General features: G+C 36.5%; 1 protein-coding gene across 7 annotated transcripts in view; it reads left to right on the top strand.

Moving 5' to 3' along the window:
• LOC105262100 (uncharacterized) overlaps window positions 1–22,865 on the top strand; it is a 216,895-nt gene that overhangs the window by 66,384 nt on the left and 127,646 nt on the right. For 3 of the 7 annotated variants that reach the window (XM_059125581.1, XM_059125580.1, XM_059125582.1), the window contains one exon: window positions 29–3,516. The exons of 1 other annotated variant lie outside the window; for it this stretch is intronic. In XM_059125581.1, the coding sequence (XP_058981564.1) occupies window positions 509–2,899 (2,391 nt within the window). In that variant the 5' untranslated portion in view covers window positions 29–508 and the 3' untranslated portion in view covers window positions 2,900–3,516. Of the gene's footprint in view, window positions 1–28; window positions 3,517–22,865 lie in introns of those variants that run through there. 3 more of the 7 variants (XM_059125583.1, XM_059125586.1, XM_059125584.1) reach the window with 3 other exon arrangements.

The following is a 22,865-nucleotide window of genomic DNA, read 5'->3' as shown; positions in this document are numbered from 1 at the left end:
GTCCCTGATTTCATACCGATTCTTCTAGATTCCGAAGACTATCTGATAACAATTTTATTAAATTCAATATTTCCATCCTCCGCACGATTTAAAAACAAACAGGGCAAAAAAACTTTGAAGGTAACAATTGTTGACTCCCAGGATAGTTTCGTACTTCGCTTAACAACACTGAACGACTATCAACGGAAGATTGAAGAAACGGTAAACAAATACTATTCCGTAGGACTTACGCTGCAGCCATTCCTCATTTTGGAAGGTAATGAAATGGATGTAAAAGGTTTTTATATTTACTTTGATAAAAACTTAATCAAATTGGAATCATTTTTACAAAGCCTAGATGTGTGTTTCAAAATCTTTCATGTTCTCTCGTTAAAATATCCTATTGCATGTGAACAGTCTTGGCTTTTCATTCAAAAGTATTTTTTTGAAATTGAAACAGAATTTGATTTTAAGTCATCAAATGTTACATCAGTAGTTAACTTCCTGAATAACAACTAAAATAACCACAATGTATATTTGCTTTAAATGCCGAAAAGAACTTGAAACTCCAACTATCTTAATAAGACATTTTAAATCTAATCATTTGTTAACTCGACAATCTCTAAATATTCTTTGTATGCAAAATTCTTGTAAGCAAACTTTTACGAACTTTTCTTATTTTCGTATGCATTTAGAAAAAGTGCATACGAATGAAAGCAATACAAATAATTTTTCTGAAACTCCTAATACATTTTCTTCTTCCGAAACTGTGGCATCTACGAAAACACATTCTGTTATTACTGAAAAAATAACTCACGTTCCATTTACTATACAGGAATTAAAATATAAAGCGTTAGATTTATCCTTAAGCTTATACGATATGAATTCTATGCCAAGAAACCATGTTATTACAATTCAAAATACAATTTCTTCTTTAGTCTCATCTATCGCAGCTGCAGTTTCAAGTTTAGTTAAAGACGATCAAATTCAGAGCGATATAAAAACAATTATAGATTTTTGTAAAAATCCTTTCGAAGATATAGCCACAGAATATAGGATGATTAAAACATTGAAAAACCTAATGTTATATGAGGATCCAAAATTAATTGCAATTGATGAAAAAATCGCTGAAATAATATGCCATGGAAATCCCACTTTAGGAGTGAAAACATATGACGTTATTGTCATGCCTTTACAGTTTATGATCAAATCTATTTTTGAAATTCCCGATTTGTTAAATCAAACATTGGAAAATATCCAAAACAGTTTATCTGATAGCAACTATACCAGTCTGGCTAATGGAGAGATTTTCAAAAAAAAGGTAGAACAATTGGGGTCTACTTTCGTAATTCCTTACATATTGTATTTCGACGACTTTCAGATAAATAATGCTCTTGGCAGTCACACGTATTCCATATGTGGTTGCTACATACATTTCCCTTTAATGCCGAAATATTTATTGTCGAAGATTCAGTTTATTTTTTCCGCAGCTTTTATATCCACATCAAATCTTAAGGAGTGTGGCAATGAACGCTCGTTTTACCATTTCGCAGAAGAATTAAAGCAATTAGAAATGGGAATAGATGTCCTTGTAGGTGGTAAAATCCGAAAAATTCGCTTCATTTTGTGTTTAATAGTAGGGGACAATTTGGCCGTTAACAGTATTTTAGGCTATGTGGAGTCTTTTAACGCAAAAAGATTTTGCCGAACTTGTAGACGTCTGAAATCTGAAATGCAATTTGATAGCACTGAAATACAAGAAAGTATAAGAACTGATGTAACCTATCAAAACGATTTAGATGAAGGCAATTACAAGGAGACAGGTTTGAAAAGTTCATGTATATTTAACGATTTAGAATATTTCAATGTCGCTGACAATTTTGCGTTTGATATAATGCATGACGTGTACGAAGGTGTGTGTGAATACGATGTTTGTAAAATTTTAGTTGCGCTAATTAATGAAAATATTATATGTTTAAATACAATAAATAGCAGAAAAAAACTTTTTACATATGGAGAAACAGAAATTGGAAACACTTCTGCCCCATTAAATTTAAATAGATTAACGTCATGTAAGTTGAAAATGACTGCTAGTGAATCAGCATGTTTTGTGCATTTTTTACCACTTATGATTGGGGACTTAGTGCCTCCTGATAATCAAAATTGGCTTCTCTTACTTTTGTTGTTGGATATTATTGATTTATTGTTCAGGTCAAAGTATACGTCTAGTGACTTAGATAAACTGAAACTGTTAGTAAAAAATCATCACACCTTGTACACAAAACTTTTCGGAGCATTAAAACCTAAACATCATTTCATTGTCCACTACGCTACAGCAATACAAAAATGTGGACCATTAAGATACATATGGAGCATGCGCTTTGAAGCAAAACATAAGGATGCTAAAATTTATTTTAATAGCATTACATCTCGGATAAATCCACCATATTCCCTCGCAATTAAAAATGGATTAAAATTTGCTAAGTTTTTACTAGAACGCAGAACAGGCTTGGAGCCTATTTATGAATGTTCGTCTTTCAATACTGATACTACAGTTGCTACTAGCGATTATGTAGATAAAATTAATAAAATAGAAGATCTTTGTCTTGGTCGATACAAAATGTGTGCTGATTTAACATTTAAAGGGACGCGATATAAATCCTCATATTATTTAGGAATTGTATCAACTGATTTTGAACTATACAAAATCATTCACTTAATCGTAAGTTACAACGATAAAATTTTTATAATATGTAAAAAGATAAGACTTATACAATTTGATAAGCACTTTCGAGCATATGAAATTGGTTCCGTAACTAATGACATAGCCATAAAAAGTATCACAGAATTTAATACTCCTCCATTACATCTATATCCACTAAATAATGGAAAAACATATATCCGAGTAAAACATTTGTAAAGTATTATTTTGTAGCATGTAATAATATATAGATCTGAAAATGAATTTTGTTATTTTATTTATTGTTTGTAATTCTGTATAATTTTCTTTAAAAATCAAATAAACCATGTTTCATGTATACAAACTCATGTTTTATTTCATATCAAGCTCGGAAATGAGCTCGGAAAACTCAATTTAAAATCTTATAGGATCATTTCAATAACTGCATTTTCTTAAATCAATCTTATTTTTGAATTAAATCAAGCACGGATTCGGCTACCAATCAGAAAAAAAATCTTGAACCATGAATATTGTGAGATCATTTTGATCTATATAATTCTTAAATCAAGCCCACGTTGCTGTTGAATCAAGTTTTACTAAAAATTAAATCAATCCTAGCGATCTTTTTTGAAGTATATTTCGTACTTAGATCTAAACTTTTAATAACTTAAATTAATTCAGATTTTCTTAAATCGAGATTTTTTTGAGCTTATATCAAGCACAATCCGGCTGAAATGGGGCTAAAATTAAGAAGTCCACACTAGAAAAAACCGTACTTAAATCAAGTTTTTTCAACTTGGTGCAAGAAAAACCGCACTTACCGTACTTTTGACACCGCTCCGGCTTCATTTAAGTACGGATTACTCAATTTTTTTTATCAGTGTATGTGTGGTACCTTGCGCACACTTTTAAAATTTTCTGTAAATTATCACATTTCTCATATCAAGTGATGGAATCAGTCGATATAGTCTAAACCAGGTTAGTCGCAATATTTATATCATATTTATTTCGGCCCAATACAAAATGGACAATATTGGGCCATTCCTTTGGAACCTACTCCATAGAGGGTCAAGAATTTGAATAATAATAACAGAAGTCAAAATATATTTAGATAATCGAACATTGGCTGAGGGTATACATCTGTCCGCAAACCCGACTAATATTTTCTGACTTGTTAAAAATAATTTTAAGATCAGCCATTTAATTTATAATATTGGAATTTTTAGAATAGCCATCTCTCACATACTATTGGACCAATTTCAATTGTGGATCTTCGTTAATAGAAGATTTCCAACCAAATTTGTGGTTATATAAATAAGCTGCGAAAGATATCCCTATAGATTATATCCCTTGTAACGAAGTAAAGAGCAAATCTCCAGTGCTGGAAATTTTTATTTCTATTACCGAATTATTACGCCTTTTAAATATTTCAGGTTTCATTCATGTAAAAATGCACCACCTACCTCACACCCCCAGGCAAACAAACCCATTTTAATTAGTCACATACGATTGCAAATGAAACAAAACATACCTGGAAATATTCCCCAACTGAAAACAATAAAAAAAATTAACAACAAAACAGAAAATAATATTCCATATTTACTTGGGAATAAGGCACGTATTGCAAAATGAATGTCCGTAACGAAGCTCACCCACATGCCTGCCACCCAACCCTTAGAAACAGACGAGAGTTAATAAACAACAACTACGACAACTACTTGTTCAGCTTATTGGCAAAACGAATACCAACAACAACTCAGTTGCATTAGCAACGGTGTTGTTGTTGAAATCGAATTAGCCAAACGTCAATTGGTCTAGCTTATGTAACCACATTCCTGGTTGTAGGCATTGTTGGAGGGGGACTTATACAACAACAACAGCAGTAACCGACTTTTGCCCTATGGAGGGATAGTTGTGGCGTTAGACATTCGCAAAACAAAACATCAACAACACCTTCACCAAACTCGCTGCAAATATTCGTCCGTTAATAATAATTTATTACGAAATTCAAACACGTCCCTCATTTGAACTCACCGAAAATGATTTTTATCGGCAGATGAGAGAAAAATTATTTCTTACAAAAAAAAAAGAAAAATTAAAAAAGTAGCTAAGTTCGGCCGGGACGAACTTTTTATGCCCTCCACTATTTGGAAGAAACTTGAAAAACTTCCAAAAAATTCAGTCGAAAAATACCGCTCAACCGCGAAAAATAATTGCAACCGTTATATGGGGGGCTATACGAAGACGTTGCCCTGCATAGGTAATTTATGTCATAGGCTGTAGAAACAATTCCGCTGAATGATTCGGAAATACCGAATATCTGGTAGTACCGTTATATGGGTGCTATACTTAAACGTGCACCTATTTAGGCAATTCTCTTCTAGGGGGTAAAGTACTCAGAAGGTCCCCATTGTGCGGATTTTAAAATAATTCCAATAAAAAAAATTGGCTGAAATTATCAAAATACCGAATATCGGGGGTTATATGGGAGGTATACGATTTCGTGGACCTTTATAGAAAATTCTCATCTAGGAAATAAAGTACTCACAAAGAATTCCTTTAGTGGATTTGCAGACAACTCCATTAAAAAATGTGGCTAAAATCATCAAAATACCGGGTGGTACCGTTTTAGTGGGGGGGGGGGGGGGGATACGAAATTGTGGACCCATATAGATAATTATTTTCCTGCGAATAAACTACCAGCAAGGAACTCCTTATGTGGATTTTCCGACAACTCCATTGAAAAATGTGGCTAAAATCATCAAAATACCCAATATTGCGGGGTACCGTGATATGAGGGCTATACCTCATGATATTGACCTATTCAGACAATTCTCTTGTAGGGGTTTAAGTACTCAGAAGGAACCCTTTGTGTGGATTTTCCGACAACTCCATTGAAAAAAGTGGCTAAAATAAAAATACCGAATATTGGGGGTACCTTTATATGGGGGCTATACGATATCGTGGACCTATAAAGACAATTCTCTTGTAGGGGTTAAAGTACGCAGAAGGAACCCTTTGTGTGCATTTGCAGACAACTCCAATGAAAAATGTGGCTAAAATCATAAAAATACCGAATATCGGGGGATACCTTTATATGGGGGCTATACAATATCGTGGACCTATTCAGACAATTCTTTTGTAGGGGTTGAAATACTCAGAAGGAACTCCTTTTGTGGATTTTCAGACAATTCCATTGAAAATGTGGCTAAAATCATCAAAATACCCAATATTGCGGGGTACCGTTATATGGGGGCGATATCGTGGACCTATCCTTGGGATGAAGTACCCGCAAGGGTACTCCTTGTGTGTATTTTCAGACAATTCCATTGAAAAATGTGGCTGAAATCATCAAAATACCGAATATCGGAAGGTGTCGTTAGATGGGGGCAATACGATATCGTGAACCCATATAGATAATTCTCTTCCTGGGGATAAAGTACCCGCCAGGAACTCCTTGTGTGTATTTTCAGACAATTCCATTGAAAAATGTGGCTGAAATCTTCAAAATACCGAATATCGGAAGGTGTCGTTAGATGGGGGATATACGAGATCGTGGACCCATATAGATAATTCTCTTCCTGGGGATAAAGTACTCGCATGGAACTCCTTGTGTAGAATTTCAGAAAATTCCATTGAAAAATGTGGCTAAAATCATCAAAATACCGAATATCGGGGGGGGGGGGGTACCATTATATGGAGGCTATACGATATCGTGGTCGGATATAGCCCATCTTCGAACTTGACCTGCCTGCACACAAAAGACAGATCGGTGCAAAATTTTAGCTTCCTATCTTTATTCGGTTTGACTCTGGCGGGATTACAATAGACGTACAGACGAACGAACGGAAAGGACTAAATCGTCTTTGAATTTTACGCTTAAATTTTAAAATAAGTATTTCGATTAGTTACAAACGTAATTGACGAACTTAATACGCCCTCCATACAATGTATGGTGGAGGGTATAAAAATTACATTTTGCTTCTTACAATAGCGGAAAAAACAGTGATGAGTTAATAATTTTCAGTGGAAATTCCTAGAATTTTGGTGGATGTTCCTCGGCGGGCAACGGAAAAATTTGTAATTGAAATTTGTAAAAAAATCATTTGTCAGATTTACAGTGGAACCTCACTTAGTGACACATTCTCATGTGAGAATTTTTAACAGTAACATATAATCAGGAACAAGTATCTTAAACTTGTGCTTCCTACATGTATGTCATACAAAGTCTCATATGTAATGGATGTCTCAATAAGGGTGTCTCCACTGTAACTTCTCTTTTCGCTATTCTCTTTATTATATAAGCATTTTAATTATATTTCCCCAGCTAAAATCATTTTGATTAACATATTTTCATTTGATTGGAAAATTCATTTTTGTCATTAACACATTCAGTTGTATTTCCGCGCCACAAAAAGAATTCTCAGATGGCTCTGTAAGACGACATCATGTTCTGGATAGACTGGCATTGCTGTTGCGTCATCTCTCGTAAAATCAAATTAATTTCAATAATTTTCACTTCAGTAGATTTAATGAAAATTGACGGACGACTACATAACTTGGCAATGAGAAAAAATGGAATAAAATAAAATAAACCGCAATCGTTGCAATGAAATAATCAAAGAAAGTTGAAAAAAAAATTTGCTCTTTGGGGCAAGAATAGATGGATAGCAAAAAAAATGTTTTGCACAAATTGCACAACATTTACAGGGTGAGATAAAAAAATGCAACAAAGTCAAACTCCATAGTTTTTATTTATTTTTTTTTAATTTTATTGAATGAAAACACAAAATGTCGGAAATAGCATCAAAATTTAGAATTAGTTTAGATTTGTTCGAATTGGTACCCTTGGTACGAATTATGGCCAACGTCACACGCTGCCCCTATGTTGCTCTGTGCCCATTCCCGGCGAAGCGACACTTTGGTATTTTTAGTGCCAACCTTGCTTTCCAAAATACTCGAGACACAATAGTCTAACGAATTTGTATCCGGAGATTTTGGTGGCCATTGTGCGCTGGAAAAATTTGGTATTTGAAGTTTGTTAAAAATTTGGTATTTAAAGTTCGTAGTGCATACTACAGCCTAAGACAGAAAATTGTCTATGCAGATACAGGTCTTCGTATAGGCCTAAAATAATCAGTACCTCCCTATATTCGGTATTTTGACGATTTTAGGTACAATACTCACCGAAATTGTTTGAGATATCGTATTTGAAGTTCGTAATGGATTCTACCGGCTAAGGCAGAAAATTATCTATGCAGGTCCACGTCTTCGTATAGCTCCGATATAACGGTACCTCCCTATATATTTGATATTTTTAGCTGCATTATTCCCCGTTTAAACAATGCCTATGTAGGTCCACGTCGTATGGACCCCAATATAACGGCTGTATTCGGATTTTAAGATTTTAACAGAACTTTTAGATGATTTTATTTTTTGAAATTTGCAAATTCTATCCAAATGGTGGAGGATATTCAAAGTTCGGCCCGGCCGAACTTACTTCATATTAACTTGTTTTCTTTTCAGCCTTTTTCCCTCTAAAATTCCGACGTAGATATGCATAGGCAACTTTTGTGATAAGCTATTACAATATTCAAATGCGAAACTTGAAAAAAAATCTTTTTATAATGTAGCTAAAATCATCAAAATACCGAATATAGGAAGGTGACATGGGGGTTATAAAACGTAGACCTGCACATACAATTTTCTGGCATAGGCTGTAGTATCCATTACGAACTTCAAATACAAAATTTGAAATAATTCCGGTAAATAATGTCGCTAAAATCATCAAAATGCCGAATATCGGGAGGTATCGTTATATGGGGGCTATACGAAGATGTGGACCTACATGGCCCATTTTCAATATCAAAAGTCCTGCAGGCATAATACACATTTGAGTAAATTTTTATCAATTTACATCGTTTCGTTCGGAAGCTAGGGTGATTTCCACAGTCCTGTAGACGGACGGACATTGCTTAATCGACATAGAATTTTATATATATATATATATATATATATTTTAGACCCCACAAAGTATATATATATATATATATATATATATATATATATATATATATATATATATATATATATATATATATATATATATATATATATATATATATATATATATATATATATATATATATATGACAAACTTAATATACCCGGAATGACAAACTTAATATACCCTCCAAACTATTTCGGAGGGTATAAAAACAAATACTGGATTTATAACTCCTCGTGTAAAAAGACCAGAGAGATTATCCTCGGAAGCAATTCTTCTCTAACGTTCAGAGGCCCTTTGAAGTTCCCTATGTATATAATTTGTCTATTAAGATTTTTTCTACGGGTCGACATATATTATATGCTCCAGCGAAGCTCATTTCTAAATTCTCCCCCTCTCTAGAGATCCTCTTCTTTAAGCTGTCCCCTTTATTACTTCTCGTCACAATATGAAAACTTGGACTTGGGATATTTTCCGATAGACATTCTTTCTAGACTTTGGCATCTTCAAATATTTTTCACCAAAAAAATAAAGATTCACCAAAAAAAGTCCTTGTCTACAAAGACTACCTCTAGGGTTCCTCTATTATACCTCTCTTTAAAATTAATTTTAAATCTCCTCGTTTATTGGGATATTATTTAAAAAAGAAGGCTTTAAGACCTGTATATAGTCAGGCTCTGGGGTTCCTCTCTAGAACTAAAACTGTCTGGAAGTCATTGACTGTATAGACTTTTTTAGAGCTTTTCGAATACAACTCCTATTGTAAAATACTCCCCTAGAAGTAAAGTTTAAGTCTTCTTGTCTATGAAGCACCCTAACTAGTAGAGCTAGGCCCCGAGCTCTAAAGACTCATCTTCTCCAAGTCATTTCCATCCTTACTCTTCGTTGATGATTATTCAAACATTCCAAACTTGACACTTAACTAAGTAGCCAAGACATATCTATGATCTACACCTCCACTCCCCACAATCTCCCTTCTAGGCTAGCAAAATCTGACTGATGGGAACAATTGTTGTTTCTTCAAAGATGACTCCCCATTCTCGTGATGCAGTTTTTATTATTCAATTGCAATTGTTAGGCAAAAAAGAAACTGGAAGATGACTCAATGCAAATAAATATTTTTTCGCAAACGTCTGGAGGAAATTAAAGGCAATTCCTACAATTAGTCATTGAGCGTGGCATGTTTGAAGCATATTTTAGTTGCATTTTTTATTGTTGTAATTTTTGTATTGTAATCGGAGTCCGTCTGAATGTCTACAAGTCCAAGTTGAGCGTAGCTACTAACTACTGGTCAAGTCTCTGTGTATGTCTCCAATGGCGAGGTGGAGAAATACGATATCGTAGAAATCAAGCCAAGTCCGCCGAGTCGACTGCAATTGGAGGGTTTCATGACGACAACTTTGTAAAGAAGAGTCGTTAATTGAAATCGTTTGGAGTAAATTTAATTGTTGGACATGTCATTTGTCACAGGCGGAAAAAAATTGCAAAAGGCTAAGGAGGGTCATTGTTAAATGGGAGAGAGATCGGAATAAGTCTAATCTCTCCTCTGCCCTGACAAAGAAAATTTGCTCCACTGTTTGTATTTTCTTATTTTTTTCCTCTACCTCCTCACCAGTGAGGATAATTTTAGGAACAAAAAGAAAATATCCCCTCTCCCTCTTTATACCGAACTATGGAGATATGCTTCCAAGTGTACATTTTTATTTGTCATTTCGTTTGTAACACCTCGAAATATACATTTTAGACCCCACAAAGTATATTTATATTCTTGATCAGCATAAAATTATCTGTAGATTTAGCGATGTCCTTCCGACTGTCCGTCTATCCGTCTGTGAAAATCACTCTAGCTTCCGAACCAAATGAAGTAGGTTGGTAAAATTTTACTCAAATGTATACTATGTCTGCAGGAATTTTAGTATTAAAAATGGACCATGTAGGTCTACGTTTTGGTACAGCCCCCATATAACGGTACCTTCCGATATTCGATATTTTGATGATTTTAGCAACATTATTCACCGGAATTGTTTCAAATTTGGTATTTGAAGTTCGTAATGTATACCACAGCCTATGACAGAAAATTGTCTGTGCAGGTCCAAGTCTTCGTATAGCCCCGATATAACGGTACCTCCCGATATTCGATATTTTTTGATTTTAGCGACATTATTCACCGGAATTGTTTCAAATCTGGTGTTTGATGTTCGAAATGGATACTACAGCTTAAGACAGAAAATTGTCTGTGCAAGTCCACGTCTTCGTATAGCCCCCATATAACAGTACCTCCCGATATTCGGTATTTTGATGATTTTAGCGACATTATTCACCGGAATTGTTTCAAATTTGGTGTTTGAAGTTCGAAATGGATACTACAGCCTAAGACAGAAACTTGTCTGTGCAGGTCCACGTTTTGGTATAGGCCCCATATAACGGTATCTCCCGATATTCGGTATTCTGATGATTTTAGCGACATTATTCACAGGAATTGTTTAAAATTTAGTATTTGAAGTTCGTAATGGATACCACAGCCTATGACAGAAAATTGTCTGTGCTGGTCTACATCTTCGTATAGCCCCCATATAACGGTACCTCCCGATATTCCGTATTTTGATGATTTTAGTGACATTATTCACCGGAATTGTTTCAAATTTGGTATTTGAAGTTCGTAATGGATACCACAGCCCATGACAGAAAATTGTCTGTGCAGGGTCACGTCTTCGTATAGCCCCCATATAACGGTACCTCCCGATATTCGGTATTTTGATGATTTTAGCGACATTATTCATCGGAATTGTTTCAAATGTGGTATTTGAAGTTTGTAATGGATATCACAGCCTAAGACAGAAAATTGTCTGTGCAGGTTCACGTCTTCGTATAGACCCCATATAAGGGTACCTCCCGATATTCGGCATTTTTATGATTTTAGCGACATTTTTCACCGGAACTGTTTCAAATTTGGTATTTGAAGTTCGTTATGGATACTACAGCCTATGACAGAAAATTGTCTGTGCAGGTCCACGTGTTCGTATAGCCCCCATATAACGGTACCTCCCGATATTTGGTATTTTGATGGTTTTAGCGACATTATTTGCCTGGATTCTTTCAAATTTGGTATTTGAAGTTCGTAATAGATACTACAGCCTAAGACAGAAAATTGTCTGTTCAGGTCCAGGTCTTCGTATAGCCCCCATATAACGGTACCTCCCGATATTCGGTATTTTGATAATTTTAGAGACATATTCACCGGAATTATTTCAAATTTGGTATTTGTAGTTCGTAATGGATACCACAGCCTATGACAGAAAATTGTCTGTGCAGGTCTACGTCTTCGTATAGCCCCCATATAAGGGTACCTCCCGATATTCGGTATTTTGATGGTTTTAGCGACATTATTCACCGATTTTTTTAGTTTCGCATTTCAATATTGTAATACTTATGACAAAATTTACCTATGCAGATCCATGCCTTCGTATAGACCCTAATATAACAGCTACATTCGGTATTTTTAAGATTTTAACAGAATTTTTACAGATTCGTTCCAAATGGTGGAGGGAGATTCAAAGTTCGGCTCGACCGAACTTACAACTTTTTTACTTGTTTTCTGTTGTTTTCTTCTTCCACTTCTCCTCAGTATCTCTGGGTTTTTTCCTTTTCCAATTAATCACCAACTTGATGTTTTTTTACAATTCTGCAAAGATCATCATCCCATCGACCAAAGTACCATTTTTTTCTCAATACAAAAACTGAAATTCCCAATTGTGTACCCACAATAAAGGCTTATCGCTCCGCACTGCTCTGCATGAAATCGGCAAGCATAAGTGAGGATGTCCATACGACATCCAGCGGACAAAACTGTAACAGATGCCAATTATGGCATTAATACCCTTTCATTTTGCCTGGCTTTTGTGCTGACAAATCTGCCTAGATTGGCAAAATCAAAACTGATTCCCTCTGCGCAAATCTTCAGTTCACAACAATTGGCTGTGGAACTGATAAGAGGTAGCAGAACAACAACCAGAGCTGGCTATGATACGGTAACGAAAGTTGAACAAAAGCAAATCGTTACAAACGAGAGCGATAAAAAAAACGATACATGGGACAAAGAGCTCAATTTCTGTCCTCCTAAGTCATCAAACAGGACAAGGTAGATAAATATGAAGATTTTTGAGAAAGACTCGGAATGGGAATAAAATATTTCAGCTTTTTAGAGTTTGGCTAATATTCGTTTTCTATAGAAGGAATAGCCATATTTATGAAGGACCCATATTCCTTCTTTCCACGGAAGTCCAGAAACCCATTCCTTCTATACTCTAAGTAGTTTTACATTTCATGGAAAATTGTAAGGCCTTTCACAGCTGGTCAATATATCAATAAGAGACCAATCTACCTTATTTTTAATTAGAAAATTTATTTTTCTACCCTCTACCATTCTATATAGGGTTAACTATGTCATTCCGTTTGTAACTCCTCGAAATACTCATGATCGACCCTATAAAGTGTTTAGCGATGTCCGTCTATCTGTCTCTGTCTCCGTCCGCCAGTCTGTTTTAATCACGCTATCCTTCGAACGAATCGAGAAAGAAGGCTAAAAATTTGCACACGTTTATGGGCCATGTCGGTATCTCCCTATATTCGGTATTTTGAGGATTTTAGCGACATTATTCACGCGAATTGATTCGAATTTCGTATTCGAAGTTTGTAATTGGTACTACAGCCTATGCCTAAAATGTTTGTATGCAAGTCGACGTCTTCATATAGCCCCCATATAACGGTACCTCCCGATATTCCATATTTTGATGATTTTATCGACATTATTCACCCGAATCGTTTCAAATTCGAAGTTTGTAATGGGTATTACAGCCTTTGCCTAAAAATTGCGTATTTAAGTCCATGTCTTCGTATAGCTCCCATACATCGGTACCTCCCTATATTCGGCATTTTGACGATTTTAGCTACAATATTCACCCGAATTGTTTCAAATTTGATATTTGAAGTTCCTAATGGGTACTACAGCCTGTGACAAAAAATTGACTATGCAGGTCCAGGTCTTCGTATAGTCTCCATATAACGGTGCCCCCATTTATTTGTATGTTATTATGGACATTATTTACTGGAATTGTTTCAAATTTAGTATTTGAAGATCTTAATGAATACTACAGCCTATAACAAAAAATTACTTGTGCAGGTCTTTGTACAGCCCGCCATATTACCGTTTTCATTTAAGCGGTATTTTTCAGATTTTTTTTTAATTTTCAAGTTCCTTCCCATTGGTTGAGGCCGTTTTACTTCTGTAAAATATCCAGTTTCGAGCTTGCCTTCTCCAGTCTTAAGCTCATAATTTGTTATTTGTTATTAACTTCGACTCCGATTTTATCTAGACGCCATCTATACTTCGACTTTAAACACTTTCGTCTAATAGTTGTCTTCAATGGATGGCGTCCTCTAGAGTTTATATACAATGGAAGGTTCGTTCAAAATATAAGAAAAACTCCCCCTACCCTTCATGATCAGAAAGATTCTCGTCTATATATCTTCGCCTGGATAACGACTTGTATCGATTATTTAACCTCTTTCCATTAAAAAATGCTCCCTCTACATTTCAAGTTCTGTAAAGGACTCCATCTAGAGTTCAAAAAAATACTCCAACTGGACTAGATCGTCTATAAGGCCACCATCTTGATCTTGTCAATTAAATTGTCATTTGATTTAAATTTTATGAATTTCAGTGAAGACTTCTTTCCGATCTGAACTTTAAATGCTTCCTTTTCAGTTCGGCTATGAAAAACACTTTCTAGATGTCGCCTATAAAAACGCGGTGTTGAGCTATTGAATTAAATTTTTTGCCGCACTTATCGATACAAATTATTCCACGCCTGTAAGCACTCTGTCATAAGCTTGGAGGTCCCCTCTAGACCTCGTCTGTAAAGACTTCTACATATATCCCCTATCGGGACTTCTTCTAAATATTTTTTATAAAAACTCCTACCACAGCTTCTCTATTATGACCCCCTGTATAGGTGGTTTACAATTATTTCCACTGAGGATTGTCTGGAAAGACTCCTCCAAGATTTCGTTTATAAAGACTATCTTTAGATGTATACTCTATAGAATCCCTTTGTAGTTCGTCTACGGAAACACTGCCTAGATGCCGCATATAGAGCTTGTGAAGGAAGTTTCTTTCTAGAGCTTATCAGTAATACGAAGTCCAGACTCCCTCTAGATGTTATGTTTAAAAACTCCTTCAACAGCAGGTCTATAAAAAATGTTCTCTGCGTGTGGCCTATAAAAGACTCGGTCTAGAACTCGTCTTTTAGGGCTCCATCTTGAGCACTTCCAAAAACACACCTCCAGCACGTTATTTGCTCCTTCTGGGACTCCACATAGGCGAGGTTTCCTCTTGAGTTCACCTTAAAGGACTCCGTAATCTTTGTGTATGAAATCTCCCTCTGTTTATTACCGACTCCCTGTAGAGCTCTCTCATTTAGATTCAGTCTAGAGTTCGTCTTTAAAGTTTCCCACAAGGCCTCGTTCGTAATGAATATCTCATATACCGTCAATTATGACTCCCTCTAGATATCGCCTTTATTGGACACGGGGCCAAGATTTAGTCTTATCTTGACCTCGTGCCCAAGTACTGTCTCTAGATCTCAGATTTAATGACCCCTATCTAGTCTATGAAGATTCCATATGGATTTAATTTATAAAATCTCCCACTAGAATTCGTCCGACAAGACCCGCTCTGGAGGTTGTTTCTAACCACTCCCCTTGGCATTCGCCTTTAAAGACTCCCTATCGGAAAGGTGTCCCTATAGATCTCGCCTTTACAGGCTCAGTCTAGAATTTGTTTAAGAAGGCTCCTTCTAGAGGTCGCCCGTAAAGATACGCCTCGTTCTTGTTCATGGAGTCTCCCTCTAGATGTCACTGGAGCTTATGTATAAAGTCTCCCTCTAGAGTTGGTCTGTATAGACTCCTACTGGATCTCTTTAATAGACCATGCCTCTAAATGCGAGTTTAAAAGATTCCCTCTATTCCTTACCCACAAAGACTCTGTCTAGAGTTCGTATATGAAAGCGAGAGCTTGTCCATAAAGTCTCTTTCCCTATCCTGAGTATTTTCTCTAGATATACGTTTTGAAGACTTTAAGAGCTTCTTTATATAAACTTGAGGCAGATCTTATCTGCACTTCCACTAGAGATCGTTGAAGAGGACTACCTCAAGAAGAGCTGTTTTTTAACTTCCTCCCTATGGCACCAATTTTTGGAAGACTTACTCTGAAGACCGTATTCTCTCAGATTTTGTCTATAAAGAATACAAATGGCCCTCACCTATGAAGATTCAATCTAAAGCTAAACTAAGAAGGCTCCATCTAGATCTCAACTTTATGATTACCACTTGACCTTGTCTATTAAATCTGAATCTATATATCATATGTAATGACCCCTTAGATCTCACTTTCGACTCCCTTTAGACTTCGTTTATAAAATCTCTCTCTACTTCGGATATTTAGCGATCCCCTTTAGAACTCTCTTTTAACTACGCCCTCTATTAAGGCTCCCTCTAGAGCTCATTACTAAATTCTCCCTTTGTAACTCGTCTATGAAGATATCTTCTTGAGCTCTCCCATAAATACACCCCGTTAAAAAACACAATTATCAAATCCCCTAATTCAAGTAGTCCATTTTTTTTGTGTCCCACCCTAATATACACCTCCGCTTAGTTCTCATGTATGTATGCAAAGAAGTGTGAATGCAATCAGATTTTTTTTCGTAAATGTGACAATATCTGCTTTGCTTCTGTCGTCGAATACGACGTTTGTACTCGATTGAGCCTGAACCACTTCAAAGAGCCAGAGAGATTGGCGATAACTTTACCAGATGTCTGGAATCCGGAAATTCATACTCATGTTGTGTGTATTCAATACTTTACTACCATTCAATACCAGCTGAAGTGAATGGAGAGATGCTATGGGAATAGGGGTAACTTTAAATACAAGCCACCGTTTACCGGGGTTAAGCGCACTGCAAATATCTTTGCTTCCCCTCCATATCTTGTCTATGTGATTTATCACACTTGAAACAATCTTCAGATAAGAAATTTTCTTCCCGTCTCCATTGAAAAGCTTGAATCGAAATATCAAAGCCATAGCATCATCGTGCCACCCACTTAATGATGATGATGGCTATGATTTACCCCCGAAGGGGTCAAATTGAATTCATTCACTTTCATTGAATGGCTCTGAAACTCTGTGCAAAAATATACTGTGCATAGACTGTGGCATTGTCTAAAGGTCAGAGGTCAAATTGAGTGCTTTTTGGTTCACCTATAATTATATATTTCAAGGAAATTCTCGTTTATCTATTTCTTGTTGCGATTTCTTGTTTTGCCATACAAATGTCAGTCAGTTATTTGACCTTTTGCTAGAGCTTATTCGTGGGTGTTGTTAAAGAATTTAATTGGAGTTTCACAATCAAATTTTGTAGAAGGTGTTGGAGGAGTTGATGGGGATGGTATATATTTGCAGAAATTGGTTATACTTGTGTTGGAGCTTTTTACTACAAAAGTCATATTGGAATTTTTAAATGATTTTGAAAGCCATTAGATGCTTGAAAGACCTTCTATACAGGGTGAGACAAAAAAAAAAAAAAAAAAAAAACTTGAACAAAGTCCAACGCCATAATTTTTACTTTTTTTAAATGTTATTGAATGAAAGCTAAAATTGTCGGAAATAGCATTAAATTTTAGAATAAGTTTAGATTTTTTCAGATTGGCCACCTTTGACACGAATTAAGGCCTTAAAATGGCCAATGAAACCGTCACATGCTGCCCGAATGTTGCTCTGCGGCGATGTGATCGACACTTTGGTATTTTTTAGTGGCAACTTTGCTTTCCAAAATACTCCAGACACAACCGGGGAAAACCAAATTCGGCAGTTCAGCACTTTCGGCCTAGCCACTCTTAGCCACTCTTTAGCTCTTTTGAGTCTATTTTCTTTCTGTGGCGGTGTAAGTTCTTGCACTTTTTGGAATTTCAATGGCTTTACCTCGAGCTCATTTTTCAATATTTGCCGAATGGAATATTGCGATATGTTCAGCTCACGAGCCATTTTTCGGCCACTGCGATTCGGGTTTCGATCAAGTCGCTTCTTTATTTTTCGAACCATTTCTGCTGATGTTGCTGTTTTCTTTGGTCCACTTCCTTGACGTCGGGCTATGCTACCAGTATCACGCTGCCGGTAACGAGCGATGGTATGAGACACAAAAGATTTCTTCGCATTTAAATGCTGGAGTGCTCTAACAATAGCGACTTAAATTCCATCACGAATAACTTTTTCCCGTAAGAGGTCTTTGCTATGTAAATAAAAAAATTGTAGGAGGACTGTAAAGGGCTCAAATTCGTCAACAACGACTCCCTCTAGATTTCATCTAGAAAAACTACGCGTAGACTTTGCCTATAAATAGTCTGTGTAGAGCTCGTATATGGAGGCTTCTTCCGGAACTCGTTCGTAAAGACTCTATGTAGAGCTCACCGTAAAGATTCCAGGAACTGTTCCCTAGAAATTCCATCTAGATCTCATCTTCGAAGTTTCCCTCTAGATCACATCACGCTGTCCCTCTAGATCTCATTACGCTCGGTCTAGAACTGGTACATGAAGGCTCCCTCTGGCTACTCTTAATAGATGTCGTTTATAAGGACCCCCTCTAGAGGGGATCACCGAAATATTCCCTCTAGAACACCTCTAAGATGACTCCCTCTATACCTGGTTTTAAATGACTCACAAATTTCTTCTTGAGTCCGTCTGTTTTTTAAAGACTCCCTCAAGATTTCATTTTTAACAACTCCCTCTAAAGTTTGTCTATTAACACTCCATCTCTAACTCATCCGCAAACGTTCTGTGTATAGAGACGCCCTCTAGAACGCGTCCGTATTTACTTTTAAATGTCGTCTCTAAAGTCTCCCTCTGGATATAACTTATCACGACTTCTTGTAAATCTTATTTTTAAAAACTTCTACCAGACCTATAGGTGGTTTCTCATTACTCGTCTTTAAATTTTCTTGTTTAAGAAGGCCGCCTCTTAAAGACTTCAAGATCTTATCTGTAAATACTTCCTCCAGATCTCACCCGGAATGACTCCTTCTGGATCTGATTGTTGAAGACGTCCTCTACAGTTCGTCGATTAACGCGTCACCCAGGTTTCGGATACAAACACTCTGTCTGGAACTTGTGCATGGAGGCTCCATCTGGACAACGCCCGTATAGTATCATTCTTAGATGACGTCTGTAAAAACTTTATCTCTTTGGATATTATTTATCGAAACCTCTTCCAACCTCTCCATAGAGGTTTTCAAGGTCTTCTTGCAATAGAACATGCCAACAAGATTTTCCTCTCCCTATGTCTCTACAGAAGTTGATCTACAAGTTCTCTACAAGATCTTCTCTCCAATGTTTAACAGAGACTCCTCTCCATAGTTGTCCTCATCAGAGTCTTCTCTCCACAGAGTTCCTCTACAACGTCCTCTTGCAATATAAGATCTCTACGTCATCTTCTACCTGCCTCTATCAGGTCGTCTCGTCCATCGAAGATTCCTACAATGTCTTCTCTGATTATGATGCCTCTTGTCTCCATAAAAGTTGGTCTCTCCATCGAAGTCCTCTACAAGGTCCACAGAAGTTTTTTTCCTTTGAAGTACTCTATGAAGTCTTCACTCCAAGGTTTTCAATGACTACTCTTCATAGCTGACCTCTTCGGGGTCTCCTTTCCATAAAAGCTCAAAGTTTGTATCATTATTGAAGTTCTCTACATAATCTGCTTTCCAAAGTTTAACAAAGACTCCTCTTCATACTTGCCCTAATCAGGGTTTTCTCTTCAGTTATTTTTCAATATAGGATACCTCAAAAAGTTATTATCTCCATGGAAAACTTCCAAAAGGACTTCTCTCCACAGAGATCCTCTACAAGGTCTTTTTGCTATGGAGAATCTCTACGAGATCATTTCTTCTACGGAAGACCAAGATCATCTCTCCATAGAAAAATTTTACAATATCTTCTCTCCATAGATTGCTCCTTGTGGTTCTAGTCTCCACAGAAGTTAGTTTTCACCATAGGATACCTCAAAAAGTTATTATCTCCATGGAAAGCGTCCAAAAGGACTTCTCTTCACAGAGATGCTCTACAAGGTCTTCTTGCTATGGAAAATCTCTATGAGATCTTTCTTCTACGAAAGACCAAGGTCATCTCTCCACAGAAGAATTTTACGATGTCTTTTCTCCATAGAATGCTCCTTTAGGTTCTAGTCTCCACAGAAGTTAGTCTCTCCGTTGAAGTTTTCTACTATGTCTTCTCTCCAATTTTATCCTCTCTACAAAAAAGACCTTAAAAAAATATTTTTGTCCTTTGAATTCGAACTTTCAACCATTTACAGACCATGCCATTGTTGCTATTGTCGTTGTCAAAATAAACAAATAAAATTTATGACTCATTTATGGCAGAGACAATTTTCGAAATAAATGTAACGCATCTAATTTGAATATGAAAAATCTATAAAAAAAATAAATATTTTCTCATAAATTAAGGGATATGCAATTTATGGAAAAGTCGTAAAAAAATATCGCCAATTATCATTTTTTTAACAATTAAATCTGTTATAATTTATACCAATTTCCACATTACAAAACGCGGGCTCACAATAGTAGGAATAAAATATTAAATAAAAAAAGTCATATTAAAATTTAATCCAAAACGAATTGAATTGAGTGGAATGCTGCACATCAAGGCGGGCGCAATGATCTGGAAACCATGACAGCCCTGGGGGAAAGAATCAAGCTCAAGCGTTGTTGGGTGTTTTTTTTTTTTCGTTTGCGGCAGCTCGGTAATGAAGTGGAAATTTAAAACGGCAAGCAGCAATGTTCATTCACTCGATGGCCTGCAGCACAGAGAAGTGGAGGCAAAAAAAAAAAAAAAAGAATTCAGTTTTTTTTTCATCTTCCCCTCAGTTCATGTGGGAGGTCTAAAGGCAAAGCTCCGATTTCTTTGGGTTTTTTTGTTTGTTCGTTTTTTATAACTCCTCTTTAAGCAAAGAATACAATAGCCATGATTTTTCAAAAAGAAATCCGTAAGAAATGTAAAATTCTTTTATATATGCAACGCTGTTTTATTGTTGCATTTGAAATCTTGAATGTTTTCGATAAGGATTTGCTTGATTAGTGCGGTGGGTGCCATGAAAAAATCCGCTTTTTTATGTGAGCGATTTTTATGCTTAGCTATCATTGTAGGAAGAACCTTGAACTTGATTTTGTTTTACATTTCTACGGTCTACTTGGCCCAGACATCTCGCGTTTCTCGTTGAGTGTCAGGCGATAGTAGTTTTGTGTTGCGCATTCCATTTGGTCTGGAGCTCAGATGGCATGAGATTATTAGTTGGCATGCTTTTGGTCGACTCTTTGATTTTGATTTGCTTGAGTTTCGTATTTGGGGAGTCGGCTAAATTTTATTTAAATTAAATTTAAGAAAAATGTAATATACAGGTGAGATGAAAAACCTGCAACCAACTTCAGACTGCTTTCATTTTCAAGCCACCCGTCAGACAGCTGTCTGTCGGTCTCTGTGCATGTCTCTAATGGCGAGGGGAAAAAAATGCAAAAGGCTGAGCAGGGTCTTTATTAAATGGGAGAGAGCGGATAAAGTCCATTCCCTTCTCAGCCTTGAAATACAGGGTGAGATGAAAAAACTACAACCAACTTCAGACTCGTCCGACAGCTCTCTGTCGGTCTCTGTGTATGTCTCCAAAGGCGAGGTGGAAAAAATTGCAAAAGACTGAGGAGGGTTTTTTTAAATGCGATAAAGTCCATTCCCTTCTCAGCCCTGAAATACAGCGTGAGATGAAAAAACTGTATTCAACTTCAGACTGCTGTCAGTTCTAATCCACTCGTCCGATAGCTGTTAAAATTATTCCAGTGACTGCTCATTATATTGTTAACAAGCATACAAAAACATTTTGGTGAGAATTTTCCAGAAAAAAAGTTATTCGTGATGGAATTCAAGCGTGATAGGGTGATTTCTTTATATTTGGCTGGAAAACCACAAGTGGCTATCGTTAGAGCACTCCAGCATTTAAATGTGAATAAATCTTTTGTGTCTCGTAGCATCGCTCGTTACCGTGATACTGGTAACGTAGCCCGACGTCAAGCAAGTGAACGGAAGAAAACAGCTACATCAGCAGAAATGGTTCGAAAAGTTAAGAAAAAGTGACTTGATCGAAACCCGAGGTGCAGTGGCCGAAAAATGGCTCGTGAGCTCAACATATCGTAATATTCCATTCGGCAAATATTAAAAAATTGAGCTCGGGGTAAAGCCATTGAAATTCCAAAAAGTGCAAGAACTTACACCGCAACAGAAAGGAAAAGAGCTAAAGAGTTGCTTCACTTGGCCGGCAGAAAGTGGTGAACTGCCGAATTTCCTTTTCTCCGATGCGAAAACATTCGCTGATCGTGATCGATGCTTGCCAAAGAGGTCAGCTGAAAATGTGCACCTTCGGTTTACCACCAGAACTCAAGCGCCGGCCATGGTGATAGTGTGGACCGCCATAACTGACGACGGTCACTCTCCGTTCGTATTAATCGACCGTGGCATCAGAATAAATGCCGAATATTATCGCAGGCACGCAAACATTTTGGCCGCAGACCTTGGACATTCAATCAGGACTCAGCACCATCGCAATTAGCACGCACCACCCAAGAATGGTTACAAAATGAGGTTCCTCACTTCATTTCCACCAAAATCTCCGAATACCAATTCGTTGGACTATTGTGTCTGGAGTATTTGGGGAAAGCAAGGTTGGCACTAAAAAATACCAAAGTGTCGATCACCTCAATCAATCGCTTCGCCGGGAATAGGCCAAAATACCGTAAAGCAACATTCGGGCAGCGTGTGACGGTTTCATTGACCGTTTGAAGGCCATAATTTGAGCCAAAGCTGACCAATTCGAACAAATCTAAACTTATTCTAAAATGTTATGCTATTTCCGACATATTTTAGCTTTCATTCAATAAAATTTAAAAACAAAAAATTTTAAATTATGTCGTTTGACTTTGTTGGAGATTTTCTTTAGACAGAAGATCATTTTGAAGGTCTTCTATTGACAAAAGACCTTTTGAAGGTCTTCTATTGACAGAAGACCTTTTGAAGGTCTTCTTTGGAAAGGAGACCTT

Source organism: Musca domestica, unplaced genomic scaffold (assembly GCF_030504385.1).
Source record: "Musca domestica strain aabys unplaced genomic scaffold, Musca_domestica.polishedcontigs.V.1.1 34, whole genome shotgun sequence".
NCBI classification, from domain to species: Eukaryota; Metazoa; Arthropoda; class Insecta; order Diptera; family Muscidae; genus Musca; species Musca domestica.
This window is presented reverse-complemented; position numbering and strand designations above follow the sequence as displayed.